Source organism: Phasianus colchicus, chromosome 10, assembly GCF_987193195.1.
Source record: "Phasianus colchicus chromosome 10, bPhaCol1.hap1.1, whole genome shotgun sequence".
Taxonomy (NCBI): Eukaryota; Metazoa; Chordata; class Aves; order Galliformes; family Phasianidae; genus Phasianus; species Phasianus colchicus.
Window position 1 is genome coordinate 11191088 of NC_143445.1, and position 22975 is coordinate 11214062.

General features: G+C 38.9%; 2 protein-coding genes across 3 annotated transcripts in view; both read right to left on the minus strand.

Moving 5' to 3' along the window:
* Positions 1-310: 310 nt before the first annotated feature.
* Positions 311-21440, minus strand: GK5 (glycerol kinase 5). Of its 2 annotated transcripts, none has more exons than XM_031596294.2 (16): positions 21282-21440; positions 20949-21042; positions 18722-18797; positions 18161-18254; positions 17109-17240; positions 15685-15760; positions 14980-15041; positions 14814-14887; positions 14418-14478; positions 13136-13262; positions 12409-12513; positions 9911-9996; positions 5985-6088; positions 4790-4849; positions 2603-2736; positions 311-1280 (listed from the first exon to the last, which is right to left on the minus strand). In XM_031596294.2, exons 1-16 carry the CDS (start codon positions 21411-21413, stop codon positions 1144-1146), a joined length of 1554 nt encoding a protein of 517 aa, XP_031452154.2. In that variant the 5' UTR covers positions 21414-21440; the 3' UTR covers positions 311-1143. The 2 variants fall into 2 exon arrangements, with proteins under 2 accessions (XP_031452154.2, XP_031452155.1); XM_031596295.2 differs by lacking the exon at positions 311-1280 and adding an exon at positions 1287-1593.
* A 179-nt stretch (positions 21441-21619) lies between these two features.
* The window catches only part of XRN1 (5'-3' exoribonuclease 1), a 40665-nt gene continuing 39309 nt past the window's right edge, over positions 21620-22975 (minus strand). The window contains exon 44 of the transcript XR_016469628.1: positions 21620-22920. The gene's annotated coding sequence lies outside the window, so the exon portion shown is untranslated. The remainder of the gene's footprint in view (positions 22921-22975) is intronic.

The following is a 22975-nucleotide window of genomic DNA, read 5'->3' on the forward strand; positions in this document are numbered from 1 at the left end:
ATGAACACAAGCCATGAGATGTCATCAAGGGGCTCATAGGTAGACACTATCTTTAGGCAGACTTTGATTAATTAAACTCCTTCAATGAGAATGAAGCGCAGAGTAACTACAAGCAAGGCCACCATCTTCTGTTCACAATGCCAGAATGATACCCTTCTCTTTTTAGTCTGGTAACATTTTTTTGCCAGTAACATTTTCTGAAGTAGAAAATTATGATCTGAAACTGATTTACATGTAGCCCTGAGAAACTTGTAGTAATTTAAGATTAGTGATGAACAGATGCATAATTAATTACATGTTTCTTTAATTACAGTTTATTTTAAAAATGTAAAAGTAGTAACTTCAAAAACAGACTTTCAACCCCGTTTTTCCCAGTAATAATAGGATGTAGTGATGGGCTTGAAAATACTAATATTACAGACTTTTACAAGTTAAACGTAGTTACAGGTATGCTAACATTTATATTAATCGTGCCATATAATGCAGTTTTTGTCTTTATAAAATTTAAAAAATGTAGCTACAAAGTAGATAGGTAGTAGGTAATAAACATCAGCTACAAAAATCCTGGAAAGAAGCATCTTTTAAGGAGTTTTGAAAGCATATTTGCTTTTGTTTCTCATCTTAATTTCATGATAATCCCGAGGCACCACAAAAATGCCATCACACAGCTGGGTCAAATGTTTCCTTAAAAAGTCAATCAAAATGTGGTAACAGGCAAACGATTTCCCATGTCTTTCTAAATAATTATTTTACTCTTCTTAGAAATACCTAGGGAAGCGCATGTCCCTTTTTAGATTCCTTGATGGTTAACATATCAAAGCTTTTAAAGATCAGATGGGAGATGAGTTCCTCAGTAGAAAACACATCATAGGAAAAAACTCCCAACATATAAAGCATGGTTTCAAGCAGTTGGGCCACCCAAAGGGGGTCACCGAAGGGACACAAACGCTGCATCTGGACTACAGCTGGTGGGAGGATGATATGAAGGTTCATTATGGAGTGGTAAGTTCTCCAACAGCACAAAGGTTACTGAAGGACGTTATAAGTTTTATATACCATCACAAATTTCAGTTACAATTTTAACCATTCTGTTAACTACAAAATCTTATAATTTGATTCCTTCTATCTCCAAAATGTCAATTTCTACCAGTGCAAGGAGCACTTCACCGCTTGCATCCAGGTGTCTATAGCAGGTTTGTATTCCTCCTCGTCCTTCTGAGGCTCAAAAACTGTTTCTATTCGCCTCAGCTTCTTTAGCTGTTCTTTGTCAGTCCAAAGTCCTATAAACAGAAAGTTCATTCTCAGGCTCAACTACAAATATGTTATTTTTGAGTTGTTTTAATTTACTTACACGAGATCCAAACCAGAAACACAATAAGAAATCATGACAGCTTTTCTTTACTTAACCAACAACTTTCTCAGAGGGAAGCGTATTTTTTTTTACATTGTGAAACTCCTTTCCAATAGCATCCACTTGTTTGGAATGCTGACAACAGCACATCTGCTTAACTGGGATAGTTTCCAAGGAACAGCTCTGGAAGACTGAAGTTCACTTAAATTTCATCAACACTGTGCCTTCAGCTGCAGGTCCCTCTAAATGGAAAGGGGCCACAGAAACCAAAACTTAGCACTACTGCCTTTCCTCGTGCCCTAAAAAGTGCATAAATGGTAGAAAATAGCTGCTGTTACATATTCAGATTAATTTATAGTGTTGAATCGCTCTTGTCTGTCAAAGGATCTTGTTACAGTTTTAATTGCTGGATAAGCCTTACCTGAGCATATAATTTTATCTTAGTTATGTTACTTACATATCAAAGCAATTTACTGAGGTACCTATCCATCTACAAAATGTATTTCCATTAAAAACCACTGACGATTTATAGTTTAAAGTCAAGTTAATTATATAAGCCAGTTCCTTCTGAGTAAAGTTGGATTCCCCTCCATCCTCATTCATTTATTTTGTAATTCCACTGTACTTATTTCTGTGAAAATCTCAAAGAATAAAGGCTCAGTTCAGAGATGACAGGATGCAGCTTCACAGTGCTGAACATGAGCAAGGCAGCCTCCTTGTCACATGATCCATGCACACCATGCACTGCTTCACGCAGTACGAAAATGGAAAGGGACTCATAGTGTCCAGGTCAAGGAAGAGAGAGGAAGCAAAGAAGAGAGGGTCTTCTCTTCTCTAGCAGTGCATCCTTCTAAATGCAAATGAATCCTAAAGCCTACATGCAGATACTTTTCACATTAAGCTTCCTGCTGCTATTCATTTATGTAAAACTAAAGAATAAAACTGCTCAGCAAATTAGGACATTGTGATAAAAATTTAAATATGGTCCTTATTTGATTATGTATGGCCCTATCACACATTTCTTTGTTCCATCAAACACAACAAGCACATGTATAAAAAGGATGTACAAAGGTGAACACTTTTTACTGCAGCTTCCCATAAAAGTGGGTGAAGTACTTGTGGACATTTTACAATAAAGTTTACACTGTTGTTGCTTTTTGTTGTTGTTTCTTTTCCTGGTGATTTTTCCTTATCAACAAACATACAAATTGTCGGGGAAAACATGAATTTTAGATGTATTTGTATACATACCTGATGCAAGACCTGCGAGAAAAGCTGCACCAAGACTAGACATATCTGTATTTGAAGGCTTTTCTATTTTCTTATTAATCAAATCTGAAGTCATCTGCATGACAAAACTGTTATTACTGACACCTCCATCAGCTCTACAAGGAGAGGAGAATAAAAGATTAAAAGAAAAATAAAAGTGTTTAGTTCTAATACTTATTTACCAATGTTTCAGAAAACAAGTCCTGAGGTTTCACACCCTTGCACAGATCTTTCCATTACTTATGCACAAATGGATTTTCAGAAAAAGTCTTGGGTAACAAAACCCTTCAGCTGCTTAGAAATGTCACTAATTCAAATGCATCAGCTGGAATGCTCTATACCACAGGTATGCCTCAAGAAAATTTTTGCATATTTTGGATGTTTCTGAAAGTAAAATAATGAAATAGTGCCTGATTGGTGAATTTAACAGCATTTTGCTTATTTGTACGCACAGTTAAACTGGATTTCAACCTCTACACTATGTAATAAAAAAATGCTGTCTGCAAAGTCAATACCTTAATACCAGTGACATGCATTTTTCTTGTTCTGTAAAAATGAAACACTCATTTGATTCAAGCTACAAGATAGGAAAATAAAATAAAATTTGCAAATACTGTTGTATATAGCTTTGCTGCTAGATATGCAGCAAACATTCAATCTGTTCAGCACATATTCTAGCAAAACATTCCTTTATGCTATTACACTGCAATGTGCAATTATTTCACTAAACAACTGAACAGGCTGCACTTCAGTACTTCACAGAGCACTAGGATCATCCTTGTAGAGGCCACTGCAGACTGCTGTAACACAGAACACAACAGCCTTCTCAGTGCTTTCCTTAATGGCATTGAGACAAGCAACAAGCAGTAATAGGAATATATAAGACTAATTATATCAACACCTTTTTAGGAGCTTGTAGGAGGCAGAGGCTGGGAACAAAGGATATGATATAGTAGCTAAAAAAGGAATGAACATACAGAGGGTAAGTAACCTCAAGGCAGGAGAAAACAAGATTCAGAAGTAACGGATTGTTAGTAAAGATAAGAGGACGAAAGAAAGGGAGTAAAATTTACACGCCATGAAGTGTATGTCATTATCTTCTAAGCCTTGACCCACAAGCTAAATTTCTACCGATATTAGCAAACTGTATTATAGTCCCTATATAAACAACAATTTTATATTAATGAATAAAATGAAATACGATCACACAATTTAAAGTTTACATTATACCGTAAACAAGATCAGAATTTCCTAAGGAATCACTGCTACCCATCACTACTGCACTGAGCCTAGCTGCTTCTGTATCTTCACCTGCTCAGTTCCATGCAATGGAACACATGAACTTGTACCTTCCCCTACCTTTGTATTTTCACCTTTTTTTCACCATTCAAAATTCTCATTTCTCATCTGTCCACGTGCCTGCAGCCTACTCCCTTTGCATGGGTATTCCACCCACAGAAAGTGACAGAAAGTCTCTTCACTGTTCTTGATTGTGACACTGCAATGACCCCTGGCTGTTAGAAGGAGAACTTCGGGAAGGCTCAGCACCACAGGCTGGAGGCTCTAGAATAACGTGTGTACAGACTAAGTACCTACTAAAATGAGCAGGGCAGTTTTCCAGCAACAAAATTCTTCTAAATCTTTCCAAGAAGTTGTGATTAGCCTATTGTAGCCTATTCCACTGTTGCCTCACTAAAATGAATTTACTTCTTAGAAGACTGAAACAAAGCCAATGTCTTTCCATTTGAACTGTAAAAACATTCTTCCTCTTACACCTCAAAAACAGGTCCAGTTTTAACTAAGGCTTCAGAAAACAATCAGTCTGTGACAGACCCCAAATAAAAAATTCCATTACAAAAGGATTTTATTATAAAGGGTAGGATGATTTTTGTAATAGGCATTGCTATATGTATTCTAATGAGGCATGAAAATAATTTTATCTTAGTTTTTTAAATTAGAGCAAGTCCTTACTGCCTACTGATAACCACCAATGCCAATCATTTAATAAATGACCCCTCTCTGCCAATTTTGAAGTTACATCAGCATTTTAATTGGTAATAGTCCATTTCTCAGCAGCAGAATTCTTACACTAAGATAAAATACATAATTAAGTATACACCTGTTTATACCAAACTCTCACAAATCTAACTGAAGCTGCAAGGAACTTACCGAACAGTTCGAAGAGGAATGCGTACTTTCTTCACGATGATATCAAAAAGCTGTTTGTTTCTTAAAAAAAATTTAAAAAAAATTAGTTCTATTAAGCGTTATGAATTCCATAAAGTGCTTCCAGTATCTACACAGTCAGAAAATAAAATACAAGGCAAAAAATGCCTCAGTTGTGTCAAAACCACTGCATAGTTAACAAGCTTTCAGAATGCTTAAGAAAAAAAAACAAAAACACACCAAAACTCAGTATCATACCATTAAAAAGACACAGATATAGCTAAACCATAACGCATTGTACTGCAATGCATGGCACCAAGGAATGCACATTTATTCCCTGCTAAAAATGATTACAGGTTTTCATAGACAAAATGCAACCGTTGATACAAGAAGTAGTTTAGAGTGATGAAAGCACACTGACAGAAGTGTCAACTGAAATTTCTCCAACTGTTCTGTAAAGGGAACATCTGAAAGCTCTAAGTCTGACTTGTTCTGAACCCTAAACACAAAGGCTCTCTACCTTGTTTTTAAGAGATCAGTTCAGGAATTACTGCATCTCAAGTTTCTCTTACAGGGAAGAAAAAACTGCATTTGAGACAGTGGCAGCGATTCAGAATGTTGTTACCTTCTCTAGACAAACTAGCCTCAAATTGTATTCACATTCAGTTCCAGTCAAGCTGGCTGGCATTGCAAGGCAGAACAATATGTTTCACAGTGAGCTAGAGATGTGATAATACCAGTGACTAACTGCAGTATTTTCAGCCTTGACTGTTAGATTGGTAAGTTCTTGTCTATCCAAATATTTCAACATATCTAAGGTGCCTATTACTGCATTTTATAAAACACCAAAGATTCAAACTTTAGCCAAAGAGCAAATACGAGTGGGCTACATGAGTGGGCTTCCTGACAAAACACTGTCAGGAAAGACAAATTTTCAACAAAGTATTTTTAGAATTTGTCAAAAACAGCATAATTTAAGAATCTCTAACTTCATAACAAAAAACACCAAACTAATAAATATATGCAGGTTTATTTGTAATGTATTAAAAAGAACAGAAGAAGCAGCTGAAATTCCTTTTCAACATTATTACAATGGATGACTGCAATTTGTATTTTACAAACTGTGGAAGAAAACATATGTATTTAATACTGCTGGTTAAAACAAAACCAAGTGTGATAACGTTAAGCAAGGAATTACCTGAAAGCTACAGATTCTAGGATAGCTCGTACAAGATGGTTTCTGGTAGTAGTGGGTTTCAGCCCCATGAAAGAGGCACTTAAGCATGGATCATTTGCAGAAACCTGCAGAAAAGATTTTTACAATGAGTTTAGTGAGTTATGTTTGAAGACTTTTGAGAAAGCAGTTAAATAATAAGAAAAAAGTAACTTACGACAATTACAGGCAGCATAGTGAAAGAAGAAAATTGAAAACAATATGTGAGCAGTATATAATGTTATTAGCTAACTCAGTGAACGTTCTAGTTTCTTTCAACAGCAAAAGCGTTAAGTGACTTCCTCCAAACGTGACATACTAAGCAACACTAACATTTATGACTTCTCTCTAAAGTTCATGCAGTGTACACATGAAGTATATAGGACAGGGCACACTGATACTGCTGTTATCTGGCAAAATTGCACTTTTTTTTTTAAACTCCCTTTTCTAAACCTCTGAAAAAATGGAATTGCAAGTCCATTTATGTCAGCATCTACTCAGTGGAGTCAAGCAGACATTACAGTTTTAGAAGTGTTCTAAAAGTTGGGTTCGTAGAAGGAACACTGACAAGGACAGTAATCATTTTTATTAGCTCACACAACAGTCTGTTTTCAGTGACACCGATTAATAGTTTCCAACAAAAATTCTAATGCTAAGTTGTCTTTTTTGTACTGGAGGACAGATGGATAAATCTCCACTCCACCCCTCTACTCCTTTGAAAAACTTTATCACAAGGAATTAGTTTGCTGGTCCTTTCTGGTTTGTGATAATGTTGTCTTATTATTACCACAGACAGCAGTTTTCAATTTGAAACAATTCTTTCTAGTTGCACTGTGTTATGTATTAGTTATGACAACACATAATGAAAGTTCGAATTTCATGCTTATAAAAAGCATGGACGTATTTACAAAGTAAATGAAGAAAATGCTAGCATATAAAAAAAAGTACACGTGGATAGGTATATCTGCAACAGCACAAGAATGGAAAATACTGAACTACCACTTAAATAGTAGATCATGATCAGCAACTACCAAAAAACCTGGGTTCCTAAGCAGAACAAACTTTTACATTTGAAGTCAAAGAAAATACTCTTTTCTTTTCCCACATACATAAGTGCCCTTTCCATTCTAAGAAGGGAACCATCTGTGCCTGCCCAGAAACATAATGAAGATTCACTATTCACAGATATTCATATCAAACAAACCCAAAAGTGTGAGTTTGAGCTCTGTGTATGGGTGAGTGTCTTGAAAGAATCAGTCAGTTAAATTACTACTCATTTCAAAACAAAAAAAAAACCAAAGAGACATGAATAGCTGTACATATACATTCATACAGACCAATGAATAGCTCTGTTTTTGCTGTTACTAGCAACCATAGCAAACTCCCATTTCTGACAGCATAAAAGCAAGAATGATTAATGCACATATTCACTCAATTTCATATCTACTTTCACAATGATGTCCTTTCAGTGTGCTGCATCACAGCAGTACAACCCAGGAAGAAGTGAATTTGTTCCTACTGCCTTTATATGGATCAGTAGAGAACCATTTTACGCTGTGTAGGAAATGAGCATACAGGCTTCATGAAAACCCTCCTAACTGCCATCATTGTGAAGTCTAAGAAACACTACCATATGACCATTTGCGCCAGCATCTAGCCAGCAGTGCTAAGCAGCAAGCAGATGAATTCAACTCTGCTCATGTCCCTTTCCAGACCATTTGATCCAGTCCGTTTCTAAACTAGCACAGAATCTCTCCCTGCTGGTCTACTAGAATGCTACTAGCAGTTACGAGGTGTCAAAAATGAAAAAAAGGAAAAAATGTCTGGATTTCTGTTCCTCTTCTTTTTTTCTTTTTGGAAGTATCGTTCCTAAATTTGGACTGGAAATATTCAAACTAGGGATAAAGACAACAGAACCTTCTTGGTGTTTACCAAGAAGCTAGCTGAGGTTCTTTCTGGAAACAGTGTCAAGACAGCAAGGCAGGAAAAAAAAAACAGTGCATGAGAAAAAACACAAACCAACATCTCTGGAACTTAAATCTTACTAGAATTAAAGGGTCAAACGTAAGATTCAGACTAATATTTGTCTGCATTGGGAATCCTTTCTGCAAACACTGCAATTTGCCATGGCTCAGTACTTGTTTATTTAGAGCACAATTTCTCACAGTAAATGCTAAATGGAAGCATCTTAGCTAAATCAAGCTTTACAATGCTAAAAATAAAGCTAATGATTCGGGCAGTTGTTTGACAGAAGGTTGCTGGGCTAGCTGTAGGTGAAAGTAATTATTTCTAAGACACTAACCTTGGGAATGATCAAATTGAGTATTCTAAGCTAGTGAAAAATCAAAACCCAAGCTTATACACCCAAACAGAAAGACAAGCTGTCAAAAACATTCCACGTAATTCCAAGATGTACATATTCAACCCAATGAATTACAAAGACTTCTAAGAGGGGAAAAAAAAATAAATAATAATCTGGTGATTTTTGAAAGCTTTCCTTTCAACGTACCCAGCCTACCTGTCCTGTAAAGTTTATAAAGTTAATATTCCAAATGACAACTTAGAGAGAAAGTCTATACCATGAAATTTCTCCTGAACAGCAACACTGACTAGAAAACAAATAATTTTTGTGGAGAAAAATGGCGACTTTCATGGTGACAAACCTACAGCATAGAAACAGCTATGCTGCAGAAAGGGTGCTTTCAGTCACAATATCTCATGCTGCTCAGTTAAGTGGCATAACTTGACAAAAAAGGTTGGGGGTCTTCTGCAGCCTGTAGGTCAGCAACAGCTACATTAGCAACACCTGCTCATCCTCATTCTGTACGAAGGTCTGTCTAGGAGCTCTGACTTGCAGCTCTGTCACTCTGTGGTGACAAATTACAAATTATTATTATCAATTGTCAAGCCCATACTGGAAGCAACTGTTCTGCAACTGGATAGGCAGTGTCAGCTCCCCAGCTATCACCATTTGTCATCTAATGTAATTAACTGCAATTCCTATCAATCCCAAACCAGCCTAATATGTTACTGCAAAAAAGCATCACCCTTCTTGCTGCCTCTGCACAGGAACAGTATCTCACCTCCATAATGAAATGCAAAGAGGATCATAAAACAGGGAAGGACAGACAAGAGGATGGGTATACAGTATTTAGCATAACTGGAAAGCAAGAAGAAACAATCCAAAGCCTGTAATTTAGAAGGGACCAAGTAATTGCAGGGAGCTCCTCAAATAAAGAGGAAAATAAAAGAAACCTATTGGAAGACAGAGGGGACTAAAATGCAAACCAAACGTCAGGAAATCCCTAATATATGCACTGTGCTCAGTAACAATATCAAACAAAGCACGAAGTTTTTCAGTGGGAAAAAACTAACAGGTTAAAATTTGTGTAACCAAGAAATGTCTATTGTTACCTTTGCATTTCATAACGTCAGGACCTCCAAACTTACTCATATTTAAGGTACATGTCTAAATACTCTGATGAATGACAAACTACATATTGAAAAGAGGCAGGATAAAAGGAATTATTTTAGCACAGTACTTAGAATTGCTATCTCAATGAAGGCTCTGTATGAGGCAGAAAAGATATGGGTTCAGTTTCTCTGTCTGTAGACACTGCCTGTCCTACTGCGGACAAGTCACAAGTTTATCTGTCAGGTCACCATCTGCACAATGGAAGTAATTTCCTTCTTCATAGGCTTTTTCTCTCGCAAGGGAAAGCTCTATTTAAGGATTCTTACCACAAGCATCCTCACATGGTGTGGTGAGGAACAGAGAATAAAAACATGAATATTAGAGATTAAATATGGTGTTAAGATGTAAATTACTACATTGAAACGAGACAGAAGTTGTAATTTTAACTGAGCTATTAAGAACATATTCTTAACTATATTAATAACTATAATTTTACCTGAAAACCTGGAACAAAACAAACGCCTTGAGAATCAACAATACTCCGTGCCATTTTTGCTGTTTCATCTACATTGGTGAAAAGATCTGTAAAGATGCATAGTACATATGCTTTTATTGTTTATTTTAATTTCTTTATATACTAGTAAGAGACAAAAAGCTAGAGTTGGGCCACCTCCTTTTGTAATACTTCCCAGTCATGTCCTTTTGTATTATTTTTCAAATTTATTCTAAGGGAAATCAATACTTCTCCTGTATTTCATGTCCAGTCATGAATTCAAATGAAGACCAAATTAAAAAAGACCCTCTCCTCTCTGTCATGCTACAGCCTTTTAATCTTTGTGTCCTGTAAAAGATCATTAGCTTTACAGACAAATAGATCTAAATAGGAGTTGAGACAGCTAACAGCAGCACCTATGCTAAAAAAAAAACAAACCTAGATGTTGAAAAACATGAAACACATTTTTCTGTTTCCTCTATAAAGATGCTGTTACTGTCAAGCTAAACACTAAGTGACTACAGAGGAAGTCCTTATTACCCATCATATTTTAACAGCTCTCAAGCTCTGTATGTATATATATTTATTATTACTATTATTTCTAAACAAGAGACTGACAAGAATATCGGGTCCTACTATCACCTCTTTCACAGAGGTTACTCTAACTGTAGCTGGATGACTCCTTTCAAAACTCATTATAGACATCCCCTCTTGAGCTTATTCTTCACTCATATACATTCCGTAGGTGGCCACATAACACATCATCAAAAGACGAGAGATCTCCTGTAGATGATACCTACTGTTTTAAGTAGTAAATCCTCCTACCAAAGATAGGTTAATCTAACTCAATTTTAAAAAAACCTCTTGGAAACTTACCAGGACTTTCAATTTTACCTCCATAAATGTTTGAAAGATCCTACTGTGCCCAGACTAATAAGCCTAAATCATATCTTTTTCTTCTTCTTGCACTTGCTATTTCTGAACCATATAGTACTTCTATGGTAGGATAGAGAGTGAAAAAAACTGAGTGAGATTCACTTCAACTTGCAATTTTAAATACTACTTTTTCAGAATTATTAGACATGCCAACACAAGAAAACTATTCAACCAACTTGTCTTGCAACAGAAATTTCTACTTCCAAAATATTATTGTTATTACATATCACCTTCATCCATATTGAGCCTCATCATCCTTACTGACGCCGTTACCCCCCCTGGTTTTGACCCAACTCTCTCAGCAAAACAAAAGATTTACTGTTTACTATTTACTTGTAATAAAAGTTTCTTAACATTGTCTCTTGCAATTGTGTTTCCAGAAAACAAAGGTCTTGCTTATTAGAAATACTTATAGTAGTATTTTATAGTATTTTAATTTTATTTTTTAAATCTGTTTCTAGAGCTTCCTCACCTTTTGCCTACAGTAGCAACGATAGGTCATGTCCATTTCAGTACTAGCTGACTAAAAAACCTTTACGCTATTTGCTCTGCATATACCAACAATCTCCATTTTGAGTATGGGTAAGTAGCATGAAATTTGAAGTAGCAAACTTACCTATGTAGCACTGAACTATGTGTGGAAATGAGTAATTTCCTCAAAAGATTAATGGCTCTGATGAAGAACCAAGAATCAATACTCAATACTTAAGGGGATGTAAATTTGCACGAATAGGCACACATTCACCAGAAGTTGAGAACTTAATTGCAGAATTTGGTGGTGAGCTATACTTCATGAAAGCCATTCTCAAATAATCCAAAATTTGGGTCATAAATTCCTTCTTTGCATCCCAGTAAAGCTTACCAAGTTTTTATGCAAGACAAGTAAACAGTGTATGAGAACACTCCTATAAACAATCAGTAGCTCTCAACATCAATTACTAGAAGGCTAGGATACTCATAGGCTTTTATTAAACAGATATGCAAGTATTTTCAAGCCTGTTGCTAACTCTGAGATGTAGAGCCAGCAATCTCCCAAAACCATTAACAAAGTATTTGTGGGTTGTAGCATCTACAATTATGCTAACTAGACTGAACTGGCAGTGTGTTTCTTCTTGAATCCAAATACCACAAAACACCAAATACCACAGAAGTCTCCTTTATACCATTTCTATTTAAGTCTGGATACCAGGTTAAGGAATAAACAAATAAAAAGGTACCAGGAAGCTTGTTATGCTCAGGAGTAAAACATTTCAGGAAAATAGTAATACACATAAAGGATGACCTCAGAGACAGAATCTGAAGAGGAAATGATTATGCAAGATGTGTGCAAACCAATCTAAGGTATTTTAAGAGGACAGAGATTAATTCTACTAAATTTAAACTATTTGCAGTAAACACACTCACCAGAGAACCTCCTGCAAATACTGTGGATGTTCCAAACATGTAGGCTAGTTTCTTCAATCATGGGTAATACCACAAAGCCCAAGAACACAGCTATAACCCTATAAAGCGGAGTAGTAAGTAGCAATCTATTACATCCTACTACAAAATCAAGAACTACTTACTTATATCCTGAGCCCACTTTATGGTAGTGCCAATGTTTGACATAGAGCCTTCAGTTAAGTAAACAACTTCTTCCCCAATCTTCCAACCAATCAGTGGGTACAGACCTTAATGATTTTCCATGAAACAAAACAAAAGACCTAATTAAATTACAGTGCTTCCAGGGAAACACAGACAATGAATCCAACTAAAAACATATAGTATTTAAAAATCTCCTTCCAAGAATTAAAATAACCTCTTACAACAAACTAACAAACTTGGCAGAACATCAGAGTTCACAACTACAACATTTTCAACTCCAGAGAAACACAGATGAGCCCATTTTTTGTATTTTAATACAAAACTAATAATTGCTAAGTACACACTTCTAAGTATAAAGGCTCAAGGGCTGGAACTTACAGTGTTCCACTGGAAAATTTTGATGTGAGAAGTCAGCACCAATCCCTTACACTTCCATTCCTTTACTGTACAATACTGCTACCAAGAAGTATCACTAGAAATCATACATGGTGTCTTAATCCATTTTTTTTTTCTCCCCCGCTTTTCTGTTCTTAGGAATTGTATTTCAGGACTACTAAGACTACCATTTCTAATTAAAAATTTTCAGTCCTCTGTCCTGGAAACGTTTTTAAGCTGTCTTTCTACAGCTGAAGACAGAAGGCTGAGCGTAACAATTTTGTATCATTAACAACTGTTAAATAAAAAGAAATTATGCAAAAAACAGCTTACCCCCGTGTGATGCACACAGATTCCCTCCTGTATTAACATTCCAGAAACCACCTGTACCCATCGTCAGTTTAACATCTCCTGGCTGAAAGCAGCATTCTCCAAACATTGCTGACTGCTGGTCAGCTACCTGCCACAGCAACAAAAATGCACTGACAAGTTAGCCATCAACATATAAGGCTGCTGGATTTTAAAATATCGCTGTAAACATTTCAGTGTATTGAATACAAATAACTATTCATAAGAGAACTGAGCATAGAGAGCATCTCTATGCAATTCCTCAAGTATTTGCATGCCATTCTAACACAGTCAGATTTATCACTAGAGGCAAATTAAATCATATTTCAGTTCCAACTTCCAAGATACAAACTTCCAGTGCTAATAAAATATGTTTTGAAAATAAAAACTCTACTGTTTGAGTCTCTTATAAGGATAAATGGGGCTTTTACAGTCTCAGGGAAAAGACAGAGAGTAGAGTGGCTTGAATTTCTCTAAATACACAGTATTGAGGTTCTTCACTCCCTTTTTACCTGCTGCCCCTCCTGTACCAAATCGTTCCATGATGACTTTATCCAACAACAACAATTTGTTAAATTTGTTTACTTCTGTTTGTGTCTTAGTGAAAACAGTAAATTTACAGCTGAAACTACAATTCTAGAAACAGCAGGAGAAATTCATAATAGAGGATATGACATATTTTCCATTTAGCTTGGTTCAGGCAGATTTTTCTACATTACTGCAATAACATGTTTTCTTATCCAAACTCTAAGACAATAAAATGTTATTCTCCCCTTGTTTTTAGGAAAAATAAATAAAATGTACCACAAGTGGATCTACCAACAAACACCCTTACATTGGATGGCTGGACTGGATCATCTTAGAGGTCTTTCCCAAACTTAATAATTCTATGACACACATAGAGTCTTAATGAAGCCAAGTCAGGCTGTATCCCATCGCAAGCCTCTATTTAGAAGTGACTTTAAGCTAAAGAGAGATTACCACAGCTTAGAACGGAACCCAGGTCAGTTAAATTCTATGTGCAGTACCTAATGATTTGGTCATCTAACTTCAGTGGACCATAACCTCTAGAAATCCCCTTCCACTTATCTCCTCTATGCTGTAAGCTTAGTTTCTGATGCAAAATTTAATAACTAGTTTTACTATAGTTAAGACACAGTGAAGGAATAGGGAATACTTACTTAACAAGCACATATTAAATCAGAGCTAAATAAATAAATATATAGGCACAGAAATATGAATTTAATTGAAAAAAATCTTCACTCACCAATGCCATTATTGGAATAGGTACCCCAAATATTTCAGAGTCAGCTGATCCAAAATTGAAGCTTAAAACAAGTTTTATGAGAAACATCACAACCCTGAATTGATCTCTTTTTAAAACAAAACCCAGACATATAAGGCCTGTGTCTGTAGATAAATTAAATGTAACGCTACCTCTTTGTTTTAAAGAAAGCATTAAAACTATTGCTTTAAGAATTACTGATGGTCAAAATAAAATTCTGGATGTAGGATTAAAACTGTACTTATGCACATAGTCAAAGTTTAAACTATTTTAGTAAATTTCTATATTACTTCTCCTATGCAGGTTTTATGTAGTATTTTTATAGAAGCAGTTAATTTAATAGGTATCATATCCTTAAAAATAAACCTTCACAGTTACCTCGTGTCTTTCACTGAAGGATAAATAGACATTGGAATGGAAAGTAAATTACACAAAGTGGGGTTCCAACATTTCTGAAATAACAGGAAAAAAAGCAAAAACATCAGAAACACTTTCAGAGTGCAGCAAATAGCAGTAATGTTTACACGGCATCAACAGCACCTACCGTGAAGGGTTCAAAAATGCCTGTAGAACTGGCATTTGAGTAATCTGTAGCAAATACAGAACCTAGCATGAAAAAAAGAAGAAAGGTTTCAGATGCCCAAATGTTTAAGTCATTAGAAACATTTTTTCCTTAAATGTCTCCACAGCTCCCACAGAACATAGATGTCTACAGGCAAGGTCATACTGAACACCATCGCTACACCAAGTATTCCTGCTGCTCCCTGCAATGCATGTATTCTAATTACTTCATTTTGTTCTCATGAAGATGCCCAGAAAAGAGCTGATCACTGACTGCATTCCATTCCATCATCATCTACACAATGGCTGAACCGTCAGTCCTCATGTAGCTACTGTTCTGGGACAGAACCTTATCATGCTTCCTCATTTCTTGTAATTCTTGGCTCTTTTTTTTCCACAGATGCTTTTCTTTAGTCAATACTAGTTAGTTCTAATAATTTTCTTTAAATCTTTGATGTTTAAAAGGCTGATTAGACACAGTATTCACTTCCTTTTCTGATTACCCTTCTAGCACTCAAAAATTAATTCAAAACTTTTTTTAAAAAAGGTAAATATTTTTAAATATTCATCATCAATTAAAAAAAAGCACACATGATCCAAACGTATTTAAATTCAATGATAGTCATCAATATCACTGTTTAAATTCCAGTACATTTTATTAGCATTTAAGGACAACCATAACACTCACCTTTAGTCAGTCTATACAGTAACCACGTGTCCACTGTTCCAAAGCAGCAGTTATTCTTTTTGGCAGCTTCATCAGCCTGGGAACAAATAAAGAAAAAAAGGATTTCATATTGGATACAATAAAGAGAAACATGTTTCCCGACTCGTTTTTCATTTTTCATTGTGGTTAATAACATCCTTAGAAAATGGGTCTCTAATACCCAGTATTTCTTCAAAGAAGTGTGAGCCAGCTATGCAAGCTGTATTATCGTACAGAAAAACTGCTCATGATCCTAACAGAGAATAAGGACAAATTCTAACAGCTGCTGCAGAGAAAAGAACAGTAATTAATCTTCTTAGTGCAGTGGAGTGGTGGATAAAGAAAATGAGGACCAAAGCATACTGCACTTTAACAACAAAATAACAAGAATAGAAGGAATATGTCTCTTCTATAATATGTGCTCAAGAAGAATGAAAACAGAGGAAGCATTTTCTGGTTTATGAGGTCACTGAAGAGTCATATCGCTCTTCGAGATTTTTTCCTCCTTTAAGATAGGAAAGTGATGTTTCATCTAATGTCCACTAACCAATACTGCGTACAGCCTCAGCACTTAGAAAAAGAACATACAAATTAATTCATATAAAAGCATGATTGAGTGCATTATTCTATATAATCAAGAGACACATTTTTGAGCTTTTTGGTTTGGTAATCATTTATTTGAAATATCATAGCCTGAGAAATCTATGGAGAACGCTCATCTCACACCAAAGCCCCAGAAGCTGCCTATCTTTTCATTCTGTGTAATTCCGAATTCACAGCTCACATTTTTAACAGATCCAACCAAAATATGCACACAAAAATTATCACAGACCTTCTCAAAGTTAGGCTTATAACAGACAAACGCAAAAAAACACACAGGAATTTCTTTACACAGGAAAGACAAAAATGGATGACCACAGTTTTCTTAAAAAATAACCTGAAAATTATCAAAAGGAATAAAAAAAAAGACCCATAAATGCAGTAAGACAATGAGGAAAAGAGTAAGGATTAGAGCAAAGAACCGAGTAAGAAATAGCTCAGTGGTCACTCTTCCATTAGATTAAGCCAGCACAACTTATTTTACATGAGTTTTCCAATTTGAACTGCAACAAAACATGCAATTAATTAGCATCTGATTGTTAAGTATGGTAATGCACAGGTTACTATAAAAACTGGGAGAGTGCAGACTGGCAAGGTGACAGTGCCAGCTGGGAATGTGCCACAGAAAATAAACATGCAAGAAAGTATAACAACTAAGAGCAGAATTGTACTAAGTGAAATACTGTTTTTTGGGTTTTTGTTTGTTTGTTTTTTGAGGAAAGGCACAAACAAAAACATGCAGAGGTTATGGCCAGTAGCCATTATGATGGATTAAAGCAGTTACTATTTTTCCCTTTCCAGCTTACCTCAGGTATGTTTTTAAAAACCCACGACAACTTCATAGAAGTCTGTTGTGTTGAAAAGGTAAGAAAACTCGGAGCCAAATATCGATCATTTCCAGTAAAGAAATGAAGCACTGTAAAAATAACATGGATTACCTGTTTCAAAAGAAAACAGTTACTTTTTCAATCTTTTCCTTTAAATGTTTCTTATAAATTTCTTATAAATTAGTACTAAAGAATGACAATATAGACAAAAGCAATGCTTGTGCTCAAGTTCTGTTAGAAAATCCTTACCTAAGATTTCATTGGCAGCCTACCACAACAAACACCAAAGAAAAGAGCAGCTGCACTAAGCAGGTCTGTCTCGCTGACTTCTGCTGGCACACAGAGAGCAACTGCTTCTATTACAGACAGTCCCCTGTCTGAGCACAATGCACAGCGTGGCTGACAGCATTACACACTGTTATTCCCTTGTCAGTTCTCCTACAGCAAACAAGCTCAATTCTGTTTTAACAGAGTAATCAAAATTTAATCATTAAAGCTCCACTCAAAATACATGACAAAACACAGTTTTTAGCTTGTTTTTGTTATGCCAGCACACTTACATAAAATTAACTTTAGTTCTCCCTTGTGGAGTAACATTTCTTTTAAAAGAAGCACCAGCATGAGCAGCATAAAATGCACCTTCTTTAGATGACCTCATTAAAAAGAAAACACAACTCCAAAAGTGTTGCCAACCACAAATTACCTACATTCAAAAACTGTGCTTCAGCAGCGTTAGCATGTGACATTTTTACACAACGAAGAGACTGAACTGCAGCAGAACATGTGACAGACTTACAGACATATCTTCCCATAATTAAGTAACTTCATGCACTTTATTTTTTTTTTCTCAGTACCATTTTCCACACAAATTTTGTTTACTTTCTTGTTAAAGGCTTTAGGCAGCAGTGTTTCATATGAATACGTTCCCAAGGTATCCGCAGTATTTCATATACCATCCTTCTGCTTCCTGAAAATGAAGTGGTTATAATACATAATACATTCAAGCAATATGCTCCTTGGCAAAGTGTTACCTTCAGCAGAAGGGATCTATTCCAGGAATTGACAAGCTCAGCACTCCTTAAGTCTTGCCAGCTTATGAAATTATGAAAAGGTTTCCCCGTCCTCCTGAAAAGCAGCATTGCAACATCCTCACTTCCAATCACAGAACATATACAGCCCCACCCCAAAAGTCAACAGGATACACCACTTCCAATCACAGCATTTAACAGCAGGCTGATTCCTAACACAAGGGCACTTCCTCCTGTTGAGCGTGAGAAACTGGCCATAGGCACACAGACAGTTTGGGCACAAGGCTTCTCATCAGAATTTTAAAAAAATTACAGAATCATAAAATCTAGAATCACGTAGGTTGGAAAAGATCTTCAAGATCATTAAGTCTGACCAATACATATAACTTTCTTCCAAAGCACCAAAACAAAAGTTCTGAGCTGCTGCAAAGTGCAGCCATGCCAACACAACAGTGCATGACTGACATTGGCTGCCAAACCGAGTTCAGGATTTCTACAAGCTGTTCCTGTCCAGATCATGGCAATGAGCACGAATTCATTCTAACTAACACAGTACATACGTACTTGTGCCATGTGATGAAAGTGGATCTTTGTGTTGAGATGCCAAGAGCAGCAATTTGCCTCATGTGAAGTCCAGCAGCTAGAAAATAAAAAGAAAACAAATACAATGAATTGAAGAATCCCCCATCCTCCCCCCAAATCACTTGTCTAATATAACTTTAAAATCTACGGAATACAGAGGAAATAAACAGAATACAGGTTCACACAGACTGGGCACCTGAGTGGCTACCCAGTGAAATGATAGAGAACTCTGAACCAGACCAACTGATAGCAAAGGCAGTCAACAGAGCTGCACTGCTCACGGAAGCAGCGGAGGCACTCTGACCCTCTGTGCCACCTGAAAGGCCGGCTGGTGCCGGACTTCAGCAAACCCAGAGAGAGGCAAGCTGCAAGGCACTAAGACTGTCACATCAACATGTAAGAAACCAGTTAAAATGTGAACATCACATGGATGAACGTGAACAAAAGCATAAGGGAATAAGTATATTTACAAATTTAAAAACAATTTACAACCCTCAATAACCAAAAGGAAAGAAACGCCATGGAGAAGCAAAACTAGACTGATTTTTGACATCCATCTTTGGTAACGATGTTGCTCATCTTAAACGTTATATTCCTCAAGATTTTATAATAACAAGAAATTTACTGAATGGAACAAAATATACTTAAAATTCAGAAGTAGAAGAATGTATGTTTGGTACAGGCACATTTTATTGCTGCACTTCACTTTCAAATAACTGCAGCAGAACAGCTTCTCTAATACATAAATTGATGTAAGTGTTTAAATTTGTTGCCAGCCATTTTCAAAGTGGCTCTAGTCAGCTTCCACAGTACCTTCACGTATGCTTAAAGAAGAAAAATTATGTGAAAAAATGATACAGTGCAGTACCCCATGTAACCATCAGGCTGTTCTGACCAAAGCACTGCTGTTCTGAAGGGCCCTCAGCCCAACTCTTGAGCAAGCCACGAGTGCTGTGGTTACACCCTGACAATTGACAGCTTCTGAGTGACACTTCCAGAAGGGCTTTCAAAGGGAAAGGGCCCACCTGACCTGCCCACTGCTCCATTTGCTCCTGCCCCGTCCTCCTCCCCCCTGCCATAGACCTAGTGGTTCTGCTGATGTGAGCAATCATATCAATCAGCTGAAAATCAGATCAGTGCTTCTGCAAGACTGTTGGCTCCACCTGCTTGCCCAAGCATTGCTGGCAAGAGAGTAAGGGAGGAGGACCTAGGAGTGGGTGGCTTGCAAACAGCAGCTCTCCCTCTCCAGCAGCAGCAGGTCTGAGCTGAAGACAGAACCAGACCAGAATTGCTGCAGCTCACTGCCAGTTGGTGAGGCACAGCTTGCTCTTCCCACCTCTACGAGCTGCTTCTCTTGTGTCAACCACAATGTTCTCTCAGTTCCTCTGTGAACTGGGCTTATATCCACCACAGAGAAAAACAAAACAGAAGGTATGGGCAACTGGTAAGCTGCTTCTCAGGGCCAAACCTCAGCCAGAGAGAAGTGGGACAGTGCAACCAGAGGCACCTTCCACCTCAGTGCACACCAAGTTACCTCAGCTCATATCTACGCACAGACCCACAGCTCCACAACAAAGTGCCCCTGTGCCCGCTCTCTGCCCTCAGATGTCACTCCTACCCCAGCACCTCGTCCTCCTGTGTGCTGGCACAAATGCTTGTGAAACTCTGCTGGCACAACAAGGTGTAGTGGTCTGCTGGTGGAAACTGCCGCAGACTTCAGCACCCCGGCAGAAAGGAGGGCGGGACCGCTGCTTTGACAGCGCCGTGGGCTCACGCTCACATCGCACAAGCACTTAAAAGTAGCCTGCTGATAGAGAACACGGCAGCAGCTTCCCCTTCTAACAGCAGCCAGAGAACCTTTGCTTCCTGATTCATCCCACAGACCGGGTGGGGGGGGGGGGGGAAGGAGAAAGAGCAGGCTGTGACGGAGGGCACGTGGAGAGGAGTACCTGCTCCTCTCCAGCCCCGTGCAGCAGCGGCACAGCGGCGGCACACAGCGACACCCTGCTGCTGTGCTGCACCCCCAGCCCGGCCCACCGAACGGAACAGCTGTCAGAGAGGTGCTGCTCTGCGTAACGGCCTTACGGCACGCCAGGCCGTGCGCTCAGCCGCCCACTTCCAACGCGATTTTAGAAATAAATACTAACTGCAACTCGCCAGCTCGCTAGCTAACTAGTTTCGGCAAACAAACGACCTCGCGAGCCGTTACCTTGCACCGCCTCTTTTACGACGCCGACAAACTGACTCCACAGAACTTCGGGATCCAGTTCCACCCATCCGGGCCGGGGGTGCAGCGCCTCCACCTGCGCACACGACACACGGCGTCACCGCGACCCCGCGCACAGCCGGCGCTCCGGTGGCGGCGCTCCGCACGACGCCGCTACACGACGGAGCCGCACGACCGCGGGCCGCGCGCAGGGCCGGGCCGGGCCGCGCCTGAGCGGCGCTCGCAGCCCCCGCCGCGGGACCGCGCGCCCGCAGCACCGCCCGCGCAGAGCCCTGCGGCCCGAGGGCGGCTCGGCCCCGCGCCCCCCCGCCTCACCTTCCTGCAGCCGGAACCTCTGACGGCGGCCGCGCGGTCGTAGACGTGGCACTTCACCGCCGTGCTGCCCACGTCCACCCCCACCACGTAGAGCGCGGGGGCGGCGCCGCCGCCCGGCTGCCCGCACGGCATCGCGCGCCGCGCACCGAGTGCGAGCGGCCGGCCGCCGCCCGCCTGAAAAGCGGCGCCAGGCCCCGCCGCGGGGCGGGCTGCCCACGGCCTATGGGCGCGGGAGGCGGAGCGCGGCCCCGCAGGTGGCCCGCGGCCTGGGGCGGCACGGGGCGCGGCGGCACGGAGCGGGCCCGCACCTGCCGCACGCCGCCCGGCTGTTTCTGAGCGCTGCCACAAACGCGCCCTCTGCACCGCGGGTGGAGGGGCTGCTTTAAGCAGAGCCGTCAGAAATGCGCTGTTAGATGGGCTTAACCCGCGACAGACGCTAGGAGAACTTAGTTTTAGCCCCAGAGTTTAATTAGCAGAATTGGTCATGCAGTTTTAACCCCTCGTTTAATTAGAATAGGAAAAACAAAACAGCACTGAAAATATTTTGCCCCTGCGACCCGTGGTCGTCCCCGCTTAGAAAAGGTGCGTTGCAAACAGACAAAAGGGGTAACTTCCTCGTGTTGTGGTACCTTTAAACCAGGAATAGCAATAGCAGCAGAGGTCACTGGGACAAAGGTTCAGGCACGCAGGAGCGGGGCTGGGAGCCTCCTCCCCAGGAACGACTCCTTAGAAAGCTACCATCTCTTCCTTTCTGCACTGAAAACAGCGGCCTTTTATTCAGCCTTACAGATATTAAGTACGTAAGATAAACCTGCCTGCAACCCTGCCCACAGCAGGAGGGAGGAACTCTTCCAACATAAGCCAATCTATGCTTTCATCGTCTTAAATTCCATTGAGCATTTTAACAATAATTTAGGTAGGTCTTGAGCCACCATCTGTATTTTGTAAAGAAAACCAAGTGACCCAACTTGTATAGCTGCTCTTTGTACATAATCTCAGTCATGTAGCACGTGTAAGAGAATTGCTCAATTTATAAAGAGCCTTATGAAATACTAATTTTATATTATTGTTCCAGTTGCAATGTGATAAAAGAAATGCAACACAATGGAGTTTGCTCAGGCAGATGCAGTTTGCCCGTACACGACTTACCTGGCACAAACTTACGTGATTTTGTCATAAATAACATTTCCACACAAGTGCTATTTGTTTATCCAAAACCTCTTACCTTTAGAGAAAAAATCTGATTGCAAACATACACAGAAGACCCATGTTCATCTCAGCAGAGGCCAGAAACATCAATTTGAAGTAAGGGTGTACTAACACTCTTCAAAGGTCTTTTATATTGCACTGTAACACTGATACTAAACCTGCACACTTCTAAGCTACCATCCTCCTCTTCCTATGTAAATAAGAGCATGCATGTGTTTGGGTTTGGGGTTTTTTGCTGTTCCAAAAGGCAGAGACCTCACACACCTGGAGTCATGCACCAAGTACTGCAGCACCAGTTTCCCACACTTCTGTATCTTCTGTGCTGGCATCTTCAGTTTCTTTGATCTCTGGAAAGCACAATTATTCTCATCTCTTATTGGAATATCAAACCCAGTGAAGGAGTGGAGGCACTCCAGGTACTCATCCAATACTGCGAGCAAAGGAAAGGAATTATTATTCCAAACAGCAGAACATCATAAAATAAT